We start from the raw sequence: 18,672 nt of genomic DNA, 5'->3' as shown, positions 1-18,672 counted from the left end.
GTGTTAAAAGATTGCTGTGCTAAGTAAGCATCTAACTGTGTTAGCGAGTCCATATCTCTCTCAGTTTTCTCAATGTGACTAATTTAAATGAGCACTGCAATAGAAAATCTCACCATTTGTGGTGTGCGTTCAGTGATTAGGCCTTCGTCGTGAAATTGGTGCAGTCATTTTTAAAACCAAGACACCAAGCACCAACAAAAGCTAAACTAAACGCACTTGATGATAATGATGATGATGATGGTCCCGTCTCCTTCCACTACAGAGGTTTGAGCAAGACGAGTTATCTAAAAGATAATTTATTTTTCTCAGCATTGAAACCAGTTTAGCAAAAGAAAACGAACTGATTTTCTTTACAGATATAAATTCGTATATAGTATTGCAATGTCAAATACAACCCAAGCCGATACCCGGTCGTGTCCACCACAGAGGCGATACGGTCCCGACCGGACTCTTGCAGCCAATTGGTCCACCAAAGCAAAGTCCAACCGCCAGCCTTGTTTTGGATTCACAATGAATATCCTCATCCAGAGAAGTCGAGAAATTTTCATTCACGGAAAATTCCTAGACCGGCTCTTAAAAAAACTTTTACTTTATATCCTTTATATCTGTGAAAGGCGCGCGGCGCTCAAACATTTGTAGACTACTTTTATTTTTTTTAACTAATACAAAACAAAAATATCAAGAAATAAAAAATAGTCCATCATCACCAAGATCATGATAGACATAATAGAGACGAATACAAATTGAAAACAAAAAATATAACATAAATCAAAAATTGTTCAAAATTGTATAAACAATATAATCCGTTTAAAAAAACTTCGTCGGGTCGAAAATATTAAAAACAAATAAAAATCAAGAAAGCAGTTCACATTAAGATATCCGTTCGTATAAAACGTTGTCAGTCAAAAATATTTGTCAATAAAAAAAAATGAAAAAAAAAACTTTCGACTGTTAGGAAAACACAGCCTTAACGTGTGAAATACAGTTTCTCTTGAATTCCGCTAGTGTTGTTGCACGTTTAATATGTGTTGGCATCGAGTTGAAAACATTTACTCCTTTAAAATATAGAGAATTTTGTGAAACACATGCTAAGAAAAGTGGTGTTCTTATTTCATTCGCGTTTCTAGTATTATATCTATAAAAGTCACTTTGTCTTTCAGCTCGATCACACAAATATCGAGGCAGCAAACCGTTAACTACTTGAACATCATAGTTAAATAAACAATTCTTTGCTTCACAGATAACCATTGCATAGCGTCCAGCATCAAATATGAGGAAGTGAACCTATTGCATTGTAAAATCAAACGCATTATTTTATTCTGCAAGCGCTGTAATCTCGATATTTGTGTTTCATTGGCCAAAAACAAAATGGAAGAGCAAAAGTCCAGATGAGGAGAGATGATTGTTTTGTATAGCTGTATTTTACTGCAAACAGTTAAATCGTTTCTTAGTCGACGCAAGATTCCATACTTCTTGGCAATTTTCTTGATGATATTGTCAATGCGAGTATTGAACTTAAGTTTAACATCAATAATCACGCCAAGATATTTAATCTCCCGAACGCGATCAATGGTCTCATCATCAATTACAATAGACGCGTTTTCATTTATTCGGTTTCGCGTGATTATCATATATTTAGTTTATATAACTTTACCAGTGGCGAAATTTCCTATGGCAATCCACATATTAACTAACAGCAATAGTGAAAAAAGTAGCTAAGATAAGCTGCCACAGTTTGATGCGTATTGCGCATAGGTATTTTTTGACATCAAGATTGTGGCTCTAGCCCACCCCATTGCCACGCAAGTCAAACACGTATGCTAATTTTAGAATAACGCTCATGTTCCAGATGAATCTCACCTCACCAGCTGTAAAATTGTAAGGATGTAGTACCCTGCTCTACTTTTAATTGAATAACTTTTTCTGAAATTTTCTGAAACCTTATTTTTGTGGATATATTTATATATATACATGTTCCAAATAACATTCTGTCCATCGACTGATTGAAGCAAATGGAGAGTAGAGAAAAAACAGTGAGGTGACTTCTCAAATATAAATATTATAATTGTTTGTATATTTCTTCTTAATATTTACTTTGTTGTTCGTACTAAGGCAGCATTCTAGTCTAGAAATTTGACAATAATCAAGATTTTTTTCTCTTCATATTTCTGAAGTTTAGGCATTCAACAATATACCCTAGGAAGGACTTTTCGAAAATTCCATTTTTTACCGAGTAATAGCCATTTTAGTGATGCGGAATCAAATCTAGTACGACCATAACAATTAAGTTCAAAACGCGTTTTTCTCCAAAATAGTTTTTTTTTCAAACTGGCGTATACGATATCTTAATTGCCGTAATTTCGCAAGGTGACGCAAGCGTCAGAGGGAAGATTTTTCAATACGAGACTTTCTGCATGTATAATCAGCATACGCGTACATTACGAAAATCTGATCTGTACAAAATGTGTACTGCTGATGCAAAAACATTGCCATCGGCTTGATTTTTGAAAAATGCAGTTTTATCTAAGCTATGCTACCAACGCCAGTTTATTGTGGAAACAGCAATCTTTAATCGCTGTTTCCACAATCGATTGGCGTTCATCCATCAAAGTGTGCGAGAATCTGATTCCAATTATTTTCTCCAAAATGCCGCCGTTGAGCGGAGCATGAGAAAGCATCAGGGAAAAAAGTTCTGCATATTTTTCGACTTTGTAGTACGCGTCGAGCCGGCTAACGTAGTTGAGAACCCGATTGTAACTATTATGGACAATACCAATTTTTTTCCAATCCAGAATGCAATTGAAAACATTGAAAACATAAGATAATGCCGTCTGAATTCATTCGATGTAAAGCTGATACAGTTTATGCGAGGGTGTTTTGAGTTTTGTTACAAGATGCGTTTAAATGGAGTATTTGGAAGAGTGCAGCTGTTTACCAAATCCGACATTTAGCCTTCAATCAACACTCAGCTTCAATCCATCCGAAAGAGAAATTGAAAGCAAATTACTCTCATTATGCTAAACGTCCATTACGGAAGATGTGAAATTTGCCGTCCCTGCTCACTCATTGTGTGCTATCAGAACTGAACAAAAAATCACTTCGCATCACAATCAAATTACCTCACATCCTAGGGGAAATGGCGCTTACGCCGCATTACAGTGGAAATGGCGCTTGCGCCAATCCGTTTTCCAGCTTTTACCGGGTAATTTTTTCACATTTCGGTAAAATTTAGCAGTTGTTTGAAAGGATTTGGTATTCTTTATCAATCTATAACAAAACAAGTTAAATGTCAATTTTGACGTTTGCGTCACTTTGCGAGAATACGGCAATTAAGTTCTCTTCTTCAAACGACCGTCATTTTGTCAAAAAACATGCTTTTGACTTTTCCGAGATTCATGCGATAGCGGCAGCGGTAGGAAGCGATGTGTGATAAATATTGTTTACCGTTGCTGTACTATCAGGCTTCGAAAAGAATAGACGTAAAATTAGGATTGTGTTAAGAGGGTATTCTAGTGTAGAGACACGATTTTCGGACGTTATTTCAAGCTCCGTAAAAATAAAACAAAGAATATTTTTTTCTTTTCATTGTATCATTTTTTGTTCATCTATCTTTTAACAATAAAACAAAAAATTAACGGAGAAAAAATAATTAAAATATAGTTGCGCCATAGCATACACGATTCCAGCCCTTCTGGTTATCTGAAACAAAAAAAAACAAAAAATCGGACAGATTCTGAATCAGCAGAGATACCGCTATCGCATGAACCTCGAACAAGTCAAGAACATTTTTTTTGACAAAATGGCGGCTAGGGTGCCAATGAATGTATGGGAAAAAATCGACCCTAAAATTTCAAAAAGTTATCCTAAACAAAATGTTCACCACCTCGAAAAACACCCTATGCCAAATTTTAGCTCAATCGGACTTAAGGGAAAGTGGCGCAAAGCGGTCAAAGTTTGAGTTTTTTGAAAATCGAAAAATCAATCGGAGTTTTCGAAAAAAAATTTTTTTGATGCCAAATGTCTTAAAACTGCATGAAACGTCGAGATCTAGTGTCATCTCGAAATAAAATTTTTTGTCAAAAATCGGTACTCTGGGACTTATTTTTCTTCGGCATGCGAAACTAAAAGTATGGTTTACGGTGCCAATAAAAATAGTTATCTCGGTTTTTCATTCGGAACTTGCTACGAAATGTTGATTTGCACGATAACATACCCTATGCAAAATATTAGCTCATCGGACTTCATTTACTGGTATCGCAGACGTTAAAATTTGGGTTTTTGAAAACCGCAAAATTACCTGAAATCGGGGTTTATAAAAAAAAATTTAGTGCCAAATGTCTTAAAATTGCATGACATGTTGAGATTTACAGTTATCTCAAAAAAAAAATTTTTTCAAAAATTGTTTTTTCAGAAGGAAAATTGACCTAGTGCCAAAAAAAAACATTTTTTTTGACAAAAACTTTTTTTCGAGATAACTGTAAATCTCGACAAGTAATGTAATTTTAAGACATTTGCCATCAAAAAAAAAAAAAATTTAAACCTCGATTTTCGGTGATTTTTCGTTTTTCAAATTTTAACGTCTGTGACACTAATAAACGAAGTTCGAATGAGCTAATATTTTGCATATGGTGTATTATCGTGCAAATCAACATTTCGTAGCAAGTTCCGAATGATAAATCGAGATAACTATTTTTATTGGCACCTAAAACCATACTTTTCGTTTCGGATTCCGAAAAAAAAACTTAGTCCCAGAGTGTCGATTTTCGACAAAAAAAATTTTCGAGATGACACTAGATCGCGACGTTTCATGCAATTTTATGACGTTTTGCATCAAAATTTTTTTTTCGAAAACCCAGATTTCTTTTACTTGATTTTCCTTTTTCGATTTTCAAAAAAACTCTAACTTTGACAGCTTTGTGCCACTCTCCCTAAGTCCGATTGAGCTGATATTTGGCATAGGGTATTTTTTCGAGGTGGTGAACATTTTTTATGAGGTAACTTTTTGAAATTAGAGATGATCATTTTTATTGACACCCTAATGGCGGCCTTTGGAAAAACAAAATGCGGTTCAAAACGGTTTTTCTTACGTTTCCCGATTTTTTAAAAATAGGTAAATTAAAAAAAAATCTTTCAGGTTCATTCGATAGAATGCATGCAGATTGAATTCATATACATTCGACATAAATCGGTTCTGTAGAACATGAGACATCGTGTACGCCAGTTTAATAAAACTAGTTTGGAGAAAAACGCGTTTGATGCTCTTTGTTTTGGTCGTACCAGGTTAGATACCGCTTCACTAAAATGGCTCTAACTCGGTAAATAATAGGATTTTTGATAAGTACTTTCAAGAGTATATTATTGAATGCCTAAAATACATAATAATGAAGGATTTTTTTTTTATTTCATCCAAATTGCTAGACTAGAATACTGCCTTAAGTTAGAATAAAAAAGAGTTCAGTTATACTCTAAATTTCTGTAGACATCATGTGTTCAAGACGTTAAAGATCCTGCACATACGGGTTGGTGGTAGACCCAGAGTTGCCAACTATAATTTTCAAAAATCAGGAAGAATGAAAATAAAAATCAGGAAGAAATCAAGATAACTCATATTGGGTTGTCCGGAAAGTTCGTGCCGATTTTTGGGAAAAACAAAAGCATAATTTTCATAGGCAGACTTACATCTGAGGGGCTGAGAATGCAAGGGGTGTAAGTGACTTGATCGATTTCTCTTCATTAACTTTTTCTTTAGTAAATAACTCAATTGCAAAAACGTTCCAATTTAAGATTGCTATAGAATCCGAGAGATGAGGCTCTGACCTATCTTCCACATTGTCAAATACAGCTGGGAATGTATTTGCAGCTAAGTTATGACCAAAAGAGAGAGTCGATGTAGAGAAATCGATCAAATCACTTACACCCCATTTCATTCTAAGCCCCTCGTATATTCAATTTTACTCTGCATCCTACAATTTCATTATTTTATTCTACAATCTCTTGCTATCTTTCGCCATGAGTTCTCTTTCTGTCCTCCCAGAATATGTTGGTTGTCCCATATTTTTTGATGTAGGACTACATCTTACATTAAGGTTGCCAAATCAGAAAACATGCCACGTTTTTATGAAATAAAGTTAACGTTAATAACTATTTTTGCTGCGAAAGGATTTTAACGATTTACATACCAATCGAATCGGAAATTTTCTAAGATTTGTTGGATGTGCTATACATTACAATCCCATAGTTTCCAGAACAGAGCTGTCAGTAACGGACAACTTATGTAACCGCTAGAATAGAAACAACGAAGGGGGGCGAAGAGAAAAGAGAAAATTTGCGAAATAAACTCTACCCTTGCATAGTAAGTAAGCTGTCGCTAGCGTATAAGGATTGCATCTCCTCTGACGAAAATTCTCAGAATCATTCTGTGCCCGGAATAAAAAAGGTCGCTTATTCTGCTCGTTTTGTGTTTTATGTTTCCCCTCGAGCTGTGAACGCTAGCGAATATTTCACTTGAAGTGCATCTGGCATTGCAATTGACACAACCATGGCAAAGCAGGCGAAAAAAGAGAAGAGTTCAAATGAATGTAGGTCGCTTCTTGTCATCAGTGTTTGGCTTTGTGTATGTTGCTTGTTTTCGTTGCACGAAACTTAGAAATTGTTCATTCCCTGTACATGTGAATAGCACACTTTCGATACTTTTAGTAGCCATTCGTGTTTGCTCTCGTACGAATCGGCTCTGTTATGATGCAACAAGCTCCTAGCTTTGTTGACGGTTTTGACCGAGAGTCGAGAAAAGATTTTTCATAAACGGTCATTCTCGCGATGTTCCATTTTTATCGCTGCAACTGTGTGCATCTGTTAGATGCGTGTTTGATGCTTGTTGAATGGCGATGCACGGAATATATCTCTCATTAAATACTCAGTGCAATGCGTGCATTGATATAATGAAACAAATCGCGACATATGGCTAATTAGTGTATTGTTCACGCAAAGGCAAGAAAGAGTCGTTGCTTCTCGAAATGATTCTACAAAACCACGCAAGCCATTAAACCTTTTCAGAGTCCCCGGAACTTTTTACTAAGGAAATATTTATGAAATTTCGACGTATCAGTAAATAACATCCGAAATAATAAACCAACAATTTTTTTGAGCCACTAAACCGATTCAGATAATTGATATATCAAATTAAATCCAATTAGTTATTTTTGTTGGGAAAAATACTATACTCCCAAAAAATTGGATTTTGTGCTTCGATACTTGATTCAAATTCCGAATTTGCTTACGCAAACATTTTATCGCTGGTTTCGACAGTCAGTTTTTTGCAAATGCTTGGTATTAAAAGTTATAGGCAATATCGATACCTGTAAATGATGTTAAAATGAAGCCTATACCACAAAAAATGTTACGGTTTTTATTATTCAATTATTCATAACATTAAAGTTCAGTAAATTTACATTTAAAGTGTTCGGAATTTGAGACAAAACAGTATGTAGCTTAAAAAATTGCGATTGCAATTCATATGTTACCGTTTTGATGGACGTTTTGTGATAATTAATTGTAGTATTGGTAAACTTAAGATGCGTTTAAGAACAAATATCAAATATGTAACAAAAATTGAGATTTGTTCTAAACTCACAAGGCGCTTCAAAAAAAAATTATAATAAACTGCAGTATGGTGCTCCACTATTTGGAAAAAAATAATTATTTTTTGTTGAATTCATTGTTCCCTCTAATGCTGAATAAGTCTTCTTCACTATGAGACGCAGAGTATGATTTACAAATATTGAAACTATTGAAATTCCTACTATTACAGCTATGTTTCGTGAAATAAAGTTCCTTCGAATTCATAAAACCATACTCACATAGTGGTCCTCATCTCCGACATAGACCACACCGTTATGCAGATAGGGTGTAGCACGACCAGTTAACAGTAAAGTTACTATATTCAATGAACCTTCCTCGTACGGACCCATCAGCTGCGCCCCTTTCGGTGCATCTAAATCGGTACGTAGATTCTCCAAACCTCGCGTCATAACGGCGCTATACAACAGCAGCAGAGCTCCTGGACCCGGGTTTTCCGTGAACTGTGAACAAAATGGAATCAACGCATCATTGAACAAGTTTGTGATGGTCTCCATCTCTTACATATGGCAAATAGCGTTTCATAAAAATCTGCATCTCGTCAAGTCGGGTGAATTCAAAGAAGAACAGCTTCTCAGTCACGTTGTCCTGGAAGTACACGTGACTGTGTGGTATGTGCGAGGTCTCCCCGGGAAGAACAATCAGTGACTTGGTCTTCTCACCAATGTTCCATAGAATGTCCGAAATTGCTAGATACAGAGCCTGTGCCTGTTCTGCCTCCGTCGGCTTCAGCAGATCCTCTAGTGGAACAGACTTATCTCTAGGCTTGTTATCGAATATAAAATGTTTTATGATGAAAGCCTGCAGCACCGATTGCATTCCACGGGTGGCATTTCGCGGGGTTCTCAGCCCATACGGATACTCCTGCAAAGAAATTACATTTCATTATCGACATAGTTAAAGATTTATTCAGCACGGAGATTGTCTGCGTCTTGCGTACTCCATTGGCGGGTCCAAAATTGATTCCGGTGCGTGTCCATTCTCCTCTGGGCGGACTTGCCGCGGAACCGAATACTGTTTGACGTATCTCCTGGAAAGGAAACGAACGCGTTAGAGTATGTATTAGAGTTTCGATGCAGCGAGTCATATTCTCTCCCACCACATTATTGTTCGAAAGTGCGTTTAATTAAGTGTTTTAGATTGGAAAAGTTATAAATCGAATTCTTGGATAGGGAAACTTGTTGACGTTCAAGTGAACAACTTGTATTCCGGTGATTTTCCGAGTAGATAGCACGCGTGAAGTAAGTTGAAATCTTTCAAGGAGCCTATGCGTGCGTTGAGGATATCAATTTTTTTTTCTGATTTTGTTAAGCAACTTAGTAGCGGATCGTTGGGATACGCGTTTTTTATGATATATCATAAAAACAAATGTTGAATGCCGAGGAGATATGGGAATCGGCTTGAAAACATGTCAAGTATTAGAAAACTGCAATTTCTCGAACAACTTTGTAATACATTGCTGAACATTTCGAAATTCGGCGGTAAGTTTGTTCATGCGTTATTATCGGTTTACGTTTTTACGTGGCTTTTTTATTCTAGATTTCTTGAAGGATATAAAATAATTGCTTCGGAAGCACGAGGGATATAGGCATTGTATTGTTGAATGATTGGCTAAACTTTTTCAAAGAGGAAATTATAATATTAACCAAATTTCCAGCTTAAATATCTCGAACGAAACAAATAAACGTGAGATGTTTAAAGGGGTGTCCTAGTTTCCTCTGCACTAACTTCGGACATTTTTAGTTTTCACATAAAATTTTCTACTATCCATGATATTTCTATTATCCATTATTTCATTATTTGTTTACCAATCTTTTGAGAACACAAAAACATTCAATCGAAAAAAAAAATCAATTTTAACACCCCATTTAACAGCCCCAAAATGTTCTACACAATTCATTCAGCCCGCATCAAGAGCATTTGCACAGTTTCAGTGTCGGTCCCCGCTCCAAATAACATTTATTGTATAAAAAGATTGTAACTGCCAGTCCCAGCGAACGTCAGTCTCCAGGAACCGACACGGAGCTCAACGTATTAAAAAAGTTACAAGCTGGTAAAAAACAGTGCCATGGCGTACCCAATTCAGAACCACGGTTCATTTAAGAGCCGTTCATTTGACAGCCGTTCATAAAAGAACCGTGTTTCTTTTAAGAGCCGGCTTATTGGAAAAGAACCGTGGATCGTACGCGCGTTCTGACGAACCGTGACCTGCGGCAGTGCGGAAGAAAATTTCCATGCTGCTTTTTATGCGGTTTTATTTAGCTGTTTGTATGTTTGTGAATTTTGGCGGATTACATATTTTCTTGAAACCCCATAAATATGGGCATCTAATGAAAGGACTTGACTAGAAGGACACAGTTATTTATGTAAAATGGAAATCCAAGATGGCGACAGTTACAAAATGCCAGACTACATTTTTTCTGAAACCCCCATCATATGGGTATCAGATGAAAGGGCATGACTAGTAGAGCCCAGTTATTTATGATAAATCCAACTACGAGATGACCAATTACTTTTTTCATGCAACTCCCACATATGGGTATCGAATAAAATGATTTATCTAATATAATACAGTTAATCATGAAAACATTCCATGCGAAACATGTTAAAAATGTGTGGGATATAAAACGGGAAGAAAACTGCTATAGTCTCCCGACTGATAATTCGACATGATCAACATTATATGGATCAAGAGAAATCAGTTCTAGTGATTATAAAAAAGCTCTGTAATGAATTGATTTCGAAGCTGGTAAAGCGATTTACAAATCTTGAGTCAAACGAATTAGTAGAGTAACCAATACTGCTAGATCAGTGATTTTCAACCGGCGGGGAATTCCCCCCAAGTGGGGAATTTGGAGATAGTTAGTGGGCATCTGTCAAACAAAAGGAGAAGGAGTTAGTCAAATTGTTTTCAAAACAAAATGTTTGTCTTTTCCTTCGGTGGAGTTTCCGTCGTACCCAACTTGATAAGTATTCTTTTAACATCAATATATCTGGAGTTAAATCGAGAAAAAGTTTTGGTAAAACACTCACGGAACGAAAAATATCCAAAAAATTAGTTGTAAGCAATGAGAACTTTCTGCAGATGAAAATGAGCATCGAATTTCAATTCAATTTTCACATTTTTTCACAGTGTCCATCTTAACCACTCTGTCCGTTCTCCCCGACCTTTTTTTATTCGTTACGATACGATAGAGAGAAAATTATAGATTGTTAATTTGAAATAAATCGATTTGGTCGAACTTAAAATATCGTGTACACCAGTTTGAAAAAAAACGTGTTTCGAGAAAAACACGATTGAAATTTTCAGTCAAGACCGTACCTTCGATCAGATACCGCGTCAGCAAGATGGCTTTAATTTGGTAAGTAATGGAAACTTCTAAAAATGCTTCCAAGGGAATATTCTTGAATGGCACAACTCCAGAAATACGTAGCAAAAAAATCATTTTTACAAAATTTCTGGACTAAAATACCCCCTTATGTTTAAAGAAGGAAAAAAATCTATCAAATATTACACAATGTTTTTAAGTCAATCTTCTCGACATTCTAAATTTTTTTTCCAAAATTTTCCTTCTTCTCAATTCGGGTAAATGATACATTCGGGTTAGCTTTACACTCAGGTAAATGTTACATTCCAGTGAACGACTTTTGGGTACTTGTTACATTTAAAAGGTCGTTCCTGGTTTATTAGTTTAAACTAAAATCAAATCTAGGTCCATTTACAGATCCAAAACCGGCCCATCCATGTAAATGAAAATTACTTTTTTTCTGCCAGTGGCGAAAAAAATCTTATACAAAATTTATGTCTGAAGATTGTTTTTGTTACAAGTTGTTTGAAGATTATCATCTTCAGACACAATTTTAGTATAAGATTTTTTTCGTCAGATAAAAGTAATTTTCATTTACATTGAATACTAATTTGATTCGTAATAGTTAATTTTACCATACAGCAAACTCGGCGGTGGTTGGTCTGCTCTCTACCTCCACATTGAAGGTCATACTAATCTTATACGTTATTCAATTTTGTATCAGTTTACACTTTTTTAACGATTCTTTACCCTTCTTTGCATAATGGTGGAAATTTCTATCATAACATTGAATGCTCAAAATTTATATAAAATAACAAGTTCACTTTGAGTTGATCGTGTCTGGAACTTGATTTATTTCACCAATAAATAAAAAAATCATGCAAAGAAGGGTTATTGTTTAGTAAAACTGTTCACGAATTCATATGGAGCTTCTATGAGTAATAGATAACGGTACTCAGTATAAATAAATGATTATTAGCGTGGAAAGATAAAAGACACATTGTTCAGTAAATACCTTTCTAAAGTTCACAAGAAATTATCAGATCTTATTTACTTTACAATATCTTACTCTTCCAAGTGAAATTCATTCCAATCAGTACGAAAGCCATAAAAAAAAATTATTGCGACCGCAAAGGGTTAAATATAGATGACAGCTAATATTCATCTGCCAAAATGAAATTCAATTTTGACGAATCGAATATGACAATGGGTGACAATGTTTTTGGCGCACATCGTCCGCTCTCGTATCGACAAGTCTACTCTGAAACATTGTAAGAAGCGCCACAGGTTAACGTAGATTAACCAACACGAACAGCTCGTTGAGTTTCTGCTTCATTCTATTTTTTATATGTCCATGGGACCTGGAAGTGCGCTATGGATTCTCTCGGAGAATTTATCTTCGATGCTTACAACTGTCAAGAATCAAGATTCACCGTACCATCAATATAAAACTGAAACTGCCCATTTCTAAGAGTCCTTTTAGATCAGATTCTGAGAGTTTCTAAGAGTCCTTTTGGATCAGATCCATCGATCCAAAGTCAAACAACACTTCGTCATCTGCAAGTTGTCTCAAGTTGCAAATTTTTCTGAGGTAATTGTCTATGTCATTTATGTAAATGCTTTACAAAGGGGTTTGTCCAGGAGCCTTGGAGGGATATCATTTAGGGGACCTGGTATTCGGATCTCCGTGAGAAAATAATAATAATAGAGGTGGCAGTCTTCGAAAGTGTAATTTGTCTAATGCACGAGAAATTAACCCATTAGGTTTTAGGGTGCAATAAATGTTTCTATGGTGGTTAAACTCTCCACCCCCCTCTCTAAGGGGAGGCTGCCATACAAATGAAACTCAAATTTCTGCATTACTCGAGAATTAATCAAGCAAATCGAACCAAATTTAGCATGTGGAGGTTTTAGGGTACAATAAATTATTCTATGGTGGTTAGATACTCCTCCCCCTCTCTTAGGTGGGGCTGCCATACGAATGAAACACAAATTTCTGCATAACTCGAGAAATTTTCGCATTACTCGAGAAATTTTCGCATTACTCGAGAAATTTTCGCATTAGTCGAGAATTAATCAAGTAAATGGAACCAAATTTTGCATGTGGAGGTTTTAGGGTGCAATAAATGTTTTTACGGTGGTTAGACACTCCACCCCCTCTCTCTAAGGGGAAGCTGCCATACAAATTTCAACGGGGTCGATTAGAAGATCAATCAATGAACAGTTCTGCGATTGGACCCAAGGACTTTCTCAAAGTAAGAAAACGTGAATGTTTGAAGGTATTGATAACAAAAAACAAATTTTGGGCGGGACGAAGTTTGTCGGGACAGCTATCAAAAATTATTTTATTAGTAAAAATTATAAATTATTACTTGTTGGTAATTTTATGGTCTATTCATATAATCTTTTTGAGATTTTTAAAAAACACGTTTTTGACAAAAATGAATTTCAATTTTTAAAATAATCTTTTTTGGCGTATTTTTTTTAAAGTAGTTTTGTTTTGTATTTTTAATGAAAACTGAAAACAATTTTCTACATTTCATTTTTTGACCAAAATATTGTAGGTATTATAGCGTTTGAATTATAATTTTTTGTAAAAAATTAGGAAAAAACATTGGCCCTTTTCAAAAAATAAATCTAATTCTTCTTTGAATATATCAAGCATGCGGGGTCGCCCCTGGTCCGTTAATCTCAAAAAATGGTTTTTTTATTTTTGCATTTTTGGGAAGCTTATGTCCTCAGAAATGTTGTTCAAAAAGAATTTTTCGATAATTGTTGTAAAGTTACAGTCAAAATTATATTGTCACCTCAAGGGATATAGTATTGTTGTACGAATTTTTAAACGCGTTTTTCTCGAAACCATGTTTTTTTTCAGATGGTGATATCGATATCTCAGGATCTACTCGACCGATTTGGCTGATTTTTAATTTTGGAAATTTTTCGAAATTGCAAAACAGCCTTTTTTACCGCTCCAGGTATTATCCTAAAGTTTCAAAATATTCACTGTAATTCGTTCTGCGACACCCAGTTGCTTCATAACCGATACAACCAGCAAGGTACTAATTTTCAGACAGCATCTACGCATTCAGCTGTCAAAAGCGTAATAATCATTATCCATGCACTCAAAAAATGAAAAATACATTTTCAGATATACCTTAAACAATAACCAACATTCCCGAACAACATCCGAAAAAAAATATCGAAAATTCATTATCTCTCGACCTTCCAGACAGGGGTTCCCCTTTAAATGACCAATGTTTTTACACCCACAACGCTGCACTGCTATCTAAGGTGGAGCTGCCAAATCCTAAGACGAGTTGACGTGAAATTCGTCGTCTATAAAAAAACATTAGTTTAGAAATGACATAAATATGGCCGATACTTCTGAAAAACTCTCTTGAAATACCTTTATTTTCGTGATAAAAAAAAACTCGGAAACTCAGTTGCACACTAAGTTTTTATAACGTTCAAATGAAATATTGTTTTTAAAACATGGTTATAAATGGTGTTGCACTTTACACTTTATTACGTATATATTAAATATTTTTCACATTTTTTTCGTATTTGCAATCATTCTAAACGGAATAAAACACAATTCTTACACACTTTCAAGAGCATATTGGTTTAATATGATCGATACTGAGTTGGACGATTGATACAGTTAATTGTAAGAGGTGGGCTCCAAAGTATTCATAACATTCAACAAATATCACATGCTAGGAGCTCAACCAATATTGAAAATGTACATTCACTCGTGGGCTCTGATTTGCTTTGGACCAGTTCCAAACGGAATTTACTGTAGGCTTTCTGTTCGATATTTTTTTTGCACAGATCCAACGCATAAACTACTGTTTACAAAGCACTAACCCCAATTTTATCCCCTAAATTTCTTCATAAAAAGCGTAAAGTGGCATCAAGTCGTAGTGCCACTAGGGTGTCACGGTAAGGTAAGGTATTGTATTATAGAGACTTTAAACTATTTTAGTTCATTCGTCTCTAGCCTTGAGAAAGGCCCTTGGAAAAGTTTACTCTACTCCAGCACTACCCCTCTACCCTCTTGCCTTGAGAAAGACACTCGATCCCTCACCGTCCAGCTTGTCCAGCAACGATGTTGTCCAGTCGGTGTCCACGCAACGAATGAGGGTGTCACTATTAGGTATATCTAATATTATTAGACCAATCAATCGGACAATGATCTAGTTAAGTGAAGGCGTTTGAAGATGTCATTCTGGTACGGTAGATATAAATATTCTCATATTTTTCACTACTGCGCGCCCCAAAATGGAGCATCTAACAAGTGCCGAATTGGGATTGGTTTATTGGCGGTCGGAAAATGCAAGTCATTAACACTTGCTTGTGTAAACAAATAGCTGTGCGATAGAATCGATTCGGATTTATCTACCAAAATACCGAAGCAACGTGAGTAGCAACGCAGCGGCGTATATTTTTTAACATTTTCTGTTGGACTAAGTGACGGCTATGTCAAGACGAAGGACTCGCGCCCGTAGACTTCCCCAGTTTGCACTTACAACGGCCTCATCCATGGTGATTGGCCTTCCACCGACGAGTTTTAATTTCGACATTGTTATAGGTCTACGGTTGCACGTTCCGGATTGCTCTGCTTACTGTTACACAAAGTTTTTTTTTAACTCCGCCCTCCAGCCTTTTGGTGCACCAAACCAACAATACTTCTCTAAACGTGATTAACAATTTTGGACACCAATGCAGGGATACTTATTTCACTCATGTGGTACATTTTACCATACACTTATTATATAATCTATGTTTAACACAAACCAAACTCAATTTATAAAATAAACAACCAGTGAAGGTGTGCAAACAACCACGGCACTATGATCGATGATAACAGACTGGTGAAACTGATGTATTACTTAATCAATCAACTCTTATTCAGTCACACTAGATATGTAAGCTTCATTTTTGTAACTGGAACGAATAAGTTTTGCTGCGAACAAATAATCACCAACACGATCTGTCTAGCACGCGAAACTGCACATGATTGTCTATCTACGGCTCGCCCGTTTCGTGAAAACCGCAAAATTGGAAGCAATACGGCTAAACAATTTCAGAAGTGGAAGGAGTTCCTACTTAGGTACAATTCACACCCTTCGACACCGGCGATGGCTCTATAAGGACTTCTGAGTGGTTCGAGCTATTTCGACTGAATAGTGTGAAATCGGGCGTGAAGGGAACATTTTATGGATGTTACACGACTATGCAAAAGGAAAACGGTGACGGCGCCTTCAGTGTATGCAAATAAATAACACGAAACGCGAAGGTGTTACGAACGGTGTGCGATTCGGGTGCAGTGGAAAGAGCATTGAATTTGAAAAAAACAAATGATGCCAGAATGAAATGGTGGCAAACATTGTTGTACATTTGAAAATAATTCTTTATAAGGAACGGATGACGCGTTATAAAACGGAATCAAACGGAAAAGAATGTTTATATTAAAATTTCGGAAGAACGAGACATATTTGTCTGGCGACACTGCCATTCTTAGTTCGAATTTTTTGCCGAAAAGAGTAGGTCGCTGTGAGTTTCAGATGAAGCAATTTCACATTCGAAGGAATGTGAACGCAACGTGAAGGAAAGCCATCGAAACATCAACGGCGCGTCATACATCAACGAAGGACTTGAGTTTGTGGTTTGGCATTTTACGCCTACACAAGCAATGGATAATTCACTTCTAAAAATTTCGTTGGACATCATTGACAGCGACGTTTGGTTAGGTTCTATGACGTGGATACATGTGAATGTCGCATATAAGTGATGACTGGTACTACTCTTTAGTATGGTTTGTAGAAAATCGAAAGTTCACTAACTGATGAACGATATATTAATTTTTTTTTCTCATCTGTGAATTTTTCATACAGGCTGCTGGATACTTTCGAATGCCTTGTTAGAGTTACGAATTAGTACCTTATGAGCAACCAAAATAGGTTCGAGTTTGTTGCCAAGTGTCGGCATTGATTTTTTGGATGGCTTTCGTGTATTGAAATGCATTTTGCCGTTTCGCGCCCCGGTATGGAAGTATAGAAACGCATTCTGTTTTCATGTTTTGATACAGTGATAGACATTCGTTTAGCCGCACCTGAAAAAAAAACTTGAAACACTTACAAAACAACTAGGAATGTTCTTTTTATCGGAATACTTATTTGCTGTAGTGATAGTATATTTAAATCAATTTTATTGAAAGGACGTGCGTTACACACACACATACACAAGGCGACATCGGTGGACATAAACATTCAAACGTCGTTTTTTCCCGAGACATACGTTTAGCCGCAGGGTATAAAAATCGAGTTTTCACATTATCACCAAGCCTTTATCTGTGTCAGATTAGTGATTTACGTAGAATTTAAAGGAATGGCAAAAGGTATTCTATTGACGGAAGAGGGACGGAAAATAATAAAGATATTTGTAATGTTCTGGGATTATTGTGGGATTTCTTATCTATAATTATAGATAGAAAACTACACGTCTTGTAAACAACACTGTATATCTCTGCCAGCCATTCTACACACTGAAGTGAAACCTGCCTTGTCTTCCATCAGAATACCACATCCTCCCATTACATCAAAATTAGAATGAACAACCTTTATTATGTAAACCCCGTCATTGGTTGACTCTTTTCCGTAAACTCTGCTAGTTCTCTAATCGATATACCGTTTTGGTGGTTTAATCTGCCGCTGAACCCGACGTCGCAGTTGGTCTTCCTTGGGTCCTTCCTTGTGGTTCTGATTTGGTGACTCTACTTTTTGCTCTGGGCGACTCTGGCTTGATGACTTTGCTTCTGTCGTTTCCTGGATAAAATAGAATAAGAAATGGTTATTAAATTACTATAAAGTTAATCGTAAATAACGTCATCTATATGATTTTAAACTCGTTACCGCCTCTTTCTCCTCTGTCAAGCTGGAACTGTCTTCAATCTCCTCCTCTGTCCGCTGAACAAACTTTTTCAGGAACTTGACGCTACGATCAAAAGTTTTATTCGATAATGGAACCATAATTGTTGCACGTCCAGCCCCGACCAAAGCCACCACCTTATACAAAGCGTTTTTATACACCGTATCTGCTTTATCTCTTTTCTGCTGGGCAACCAGAACGGTATCTCCTACGGCAATCTCGGATTTCTGTGCACGACGGCGATTATCTTCTCGAGCGTTGCGATCAAACTTTGCAGTTTGATCGCGGTCACGAAGTTCTCCATCATCCTTATGTCTAATCTCTGTACGCACATCCAGTAGGAAACTCCTTACTACTCGCCCAAACATTAACTCTGCTGGCGGAACCTTCGTCACATGATGCGGCCATGTGTTGTATGCAGCAACGTAGTCAGCAAGAGCTTCCTTCCAATTGAGTTTCCCCAACTTTGCTATAGCGGTAATCTTGTTTATGCATTGCATACTTCGCTCAACCAAACCATTTTCCGTGGGGTTTAGAGGAGTGCTGTGTATTAACTTTATTCCCCAAGGTTTCTTGAGCCACACCTTGAGCTCCCCACTGTTGAACGGTGGGCCATTATCCGCCTTCAGCGTCTTGGGGATGAAATACGTGTTGAAGACTCGTTTAAGGACTCGCTTAACTGCTTCCGTGTCCATCTTCTCCATAGGGATAGCAACAAGAAAACGTGAGTAGTTATCCGTTAAAACCAATGCTTTCCAGTTGTGCAGGTCAGATGCCGATGATAAATCCATCGATACAT

General features: G+C 36.5%; 1 protein-coding gene across 2 annotated transcripts in view; it reads right to left on the bottom strand.

Moving 5' to 3' along the window:
* LOC129778102 (inactive ubiquitin carboxyl-terminal hydrolase MINDY-4B) overlaps positions 1-16,223 on the bottom strand; it is a 40,008-nt gene extending 23,785 nt beyond the window's left edge. The window contains exons 1-4 of one of the 2 annotated variants that reach the window (XM_055784779.1): positions 15,473-16,223; positions 8,576-8,665; positions 8,140-8,499; positions 7,857-8,078 (exon numbers count right to left, since the gene is read on the bottom strand). In XM_055784779.1, coding sequence (XP_055640754.1) covers positions 7,857-8,078; positions 8,140-8,499; positions 8,576-8,665; positions 15,473-15,526 — 726 coding nt within the window. In that variant the 5' untranslated portion in view covers positions 15,527-16,223. The remainder of the gene's footprint in view (positions 1-7,856; positions 8,079-8,139; positions 8,500-8,575; positions 8,666-15,472) is intronic. The other variant, XM_055784778.1, reaches the window with a different exon arrangement.
* Positions 16,224-18,672: the final 2,449 nt, after the last annotated feature.

The sequence above is a fragment of the Toxorhynchites rutilus genome, chromosome 3, assembly GCF_029784135.1.
Source record: "Toxorhynchites rutilus septentrionalis strain SRP chromosome 3, ASM2978413v1, whole genome shotgun sequence".
NCBI classification, from domain to species: Eukaryota; Metazoa; Arthropoda; class Insecta; order Diptera; family Culicidae; genus Toxorhynchites; species Toxorhynchites rutilus.
The sequence above is the reverse complement of the archived record's forward strand: the minus strand, read 5'-3'. Positions and strand labels throughout refer to the sequence as shown.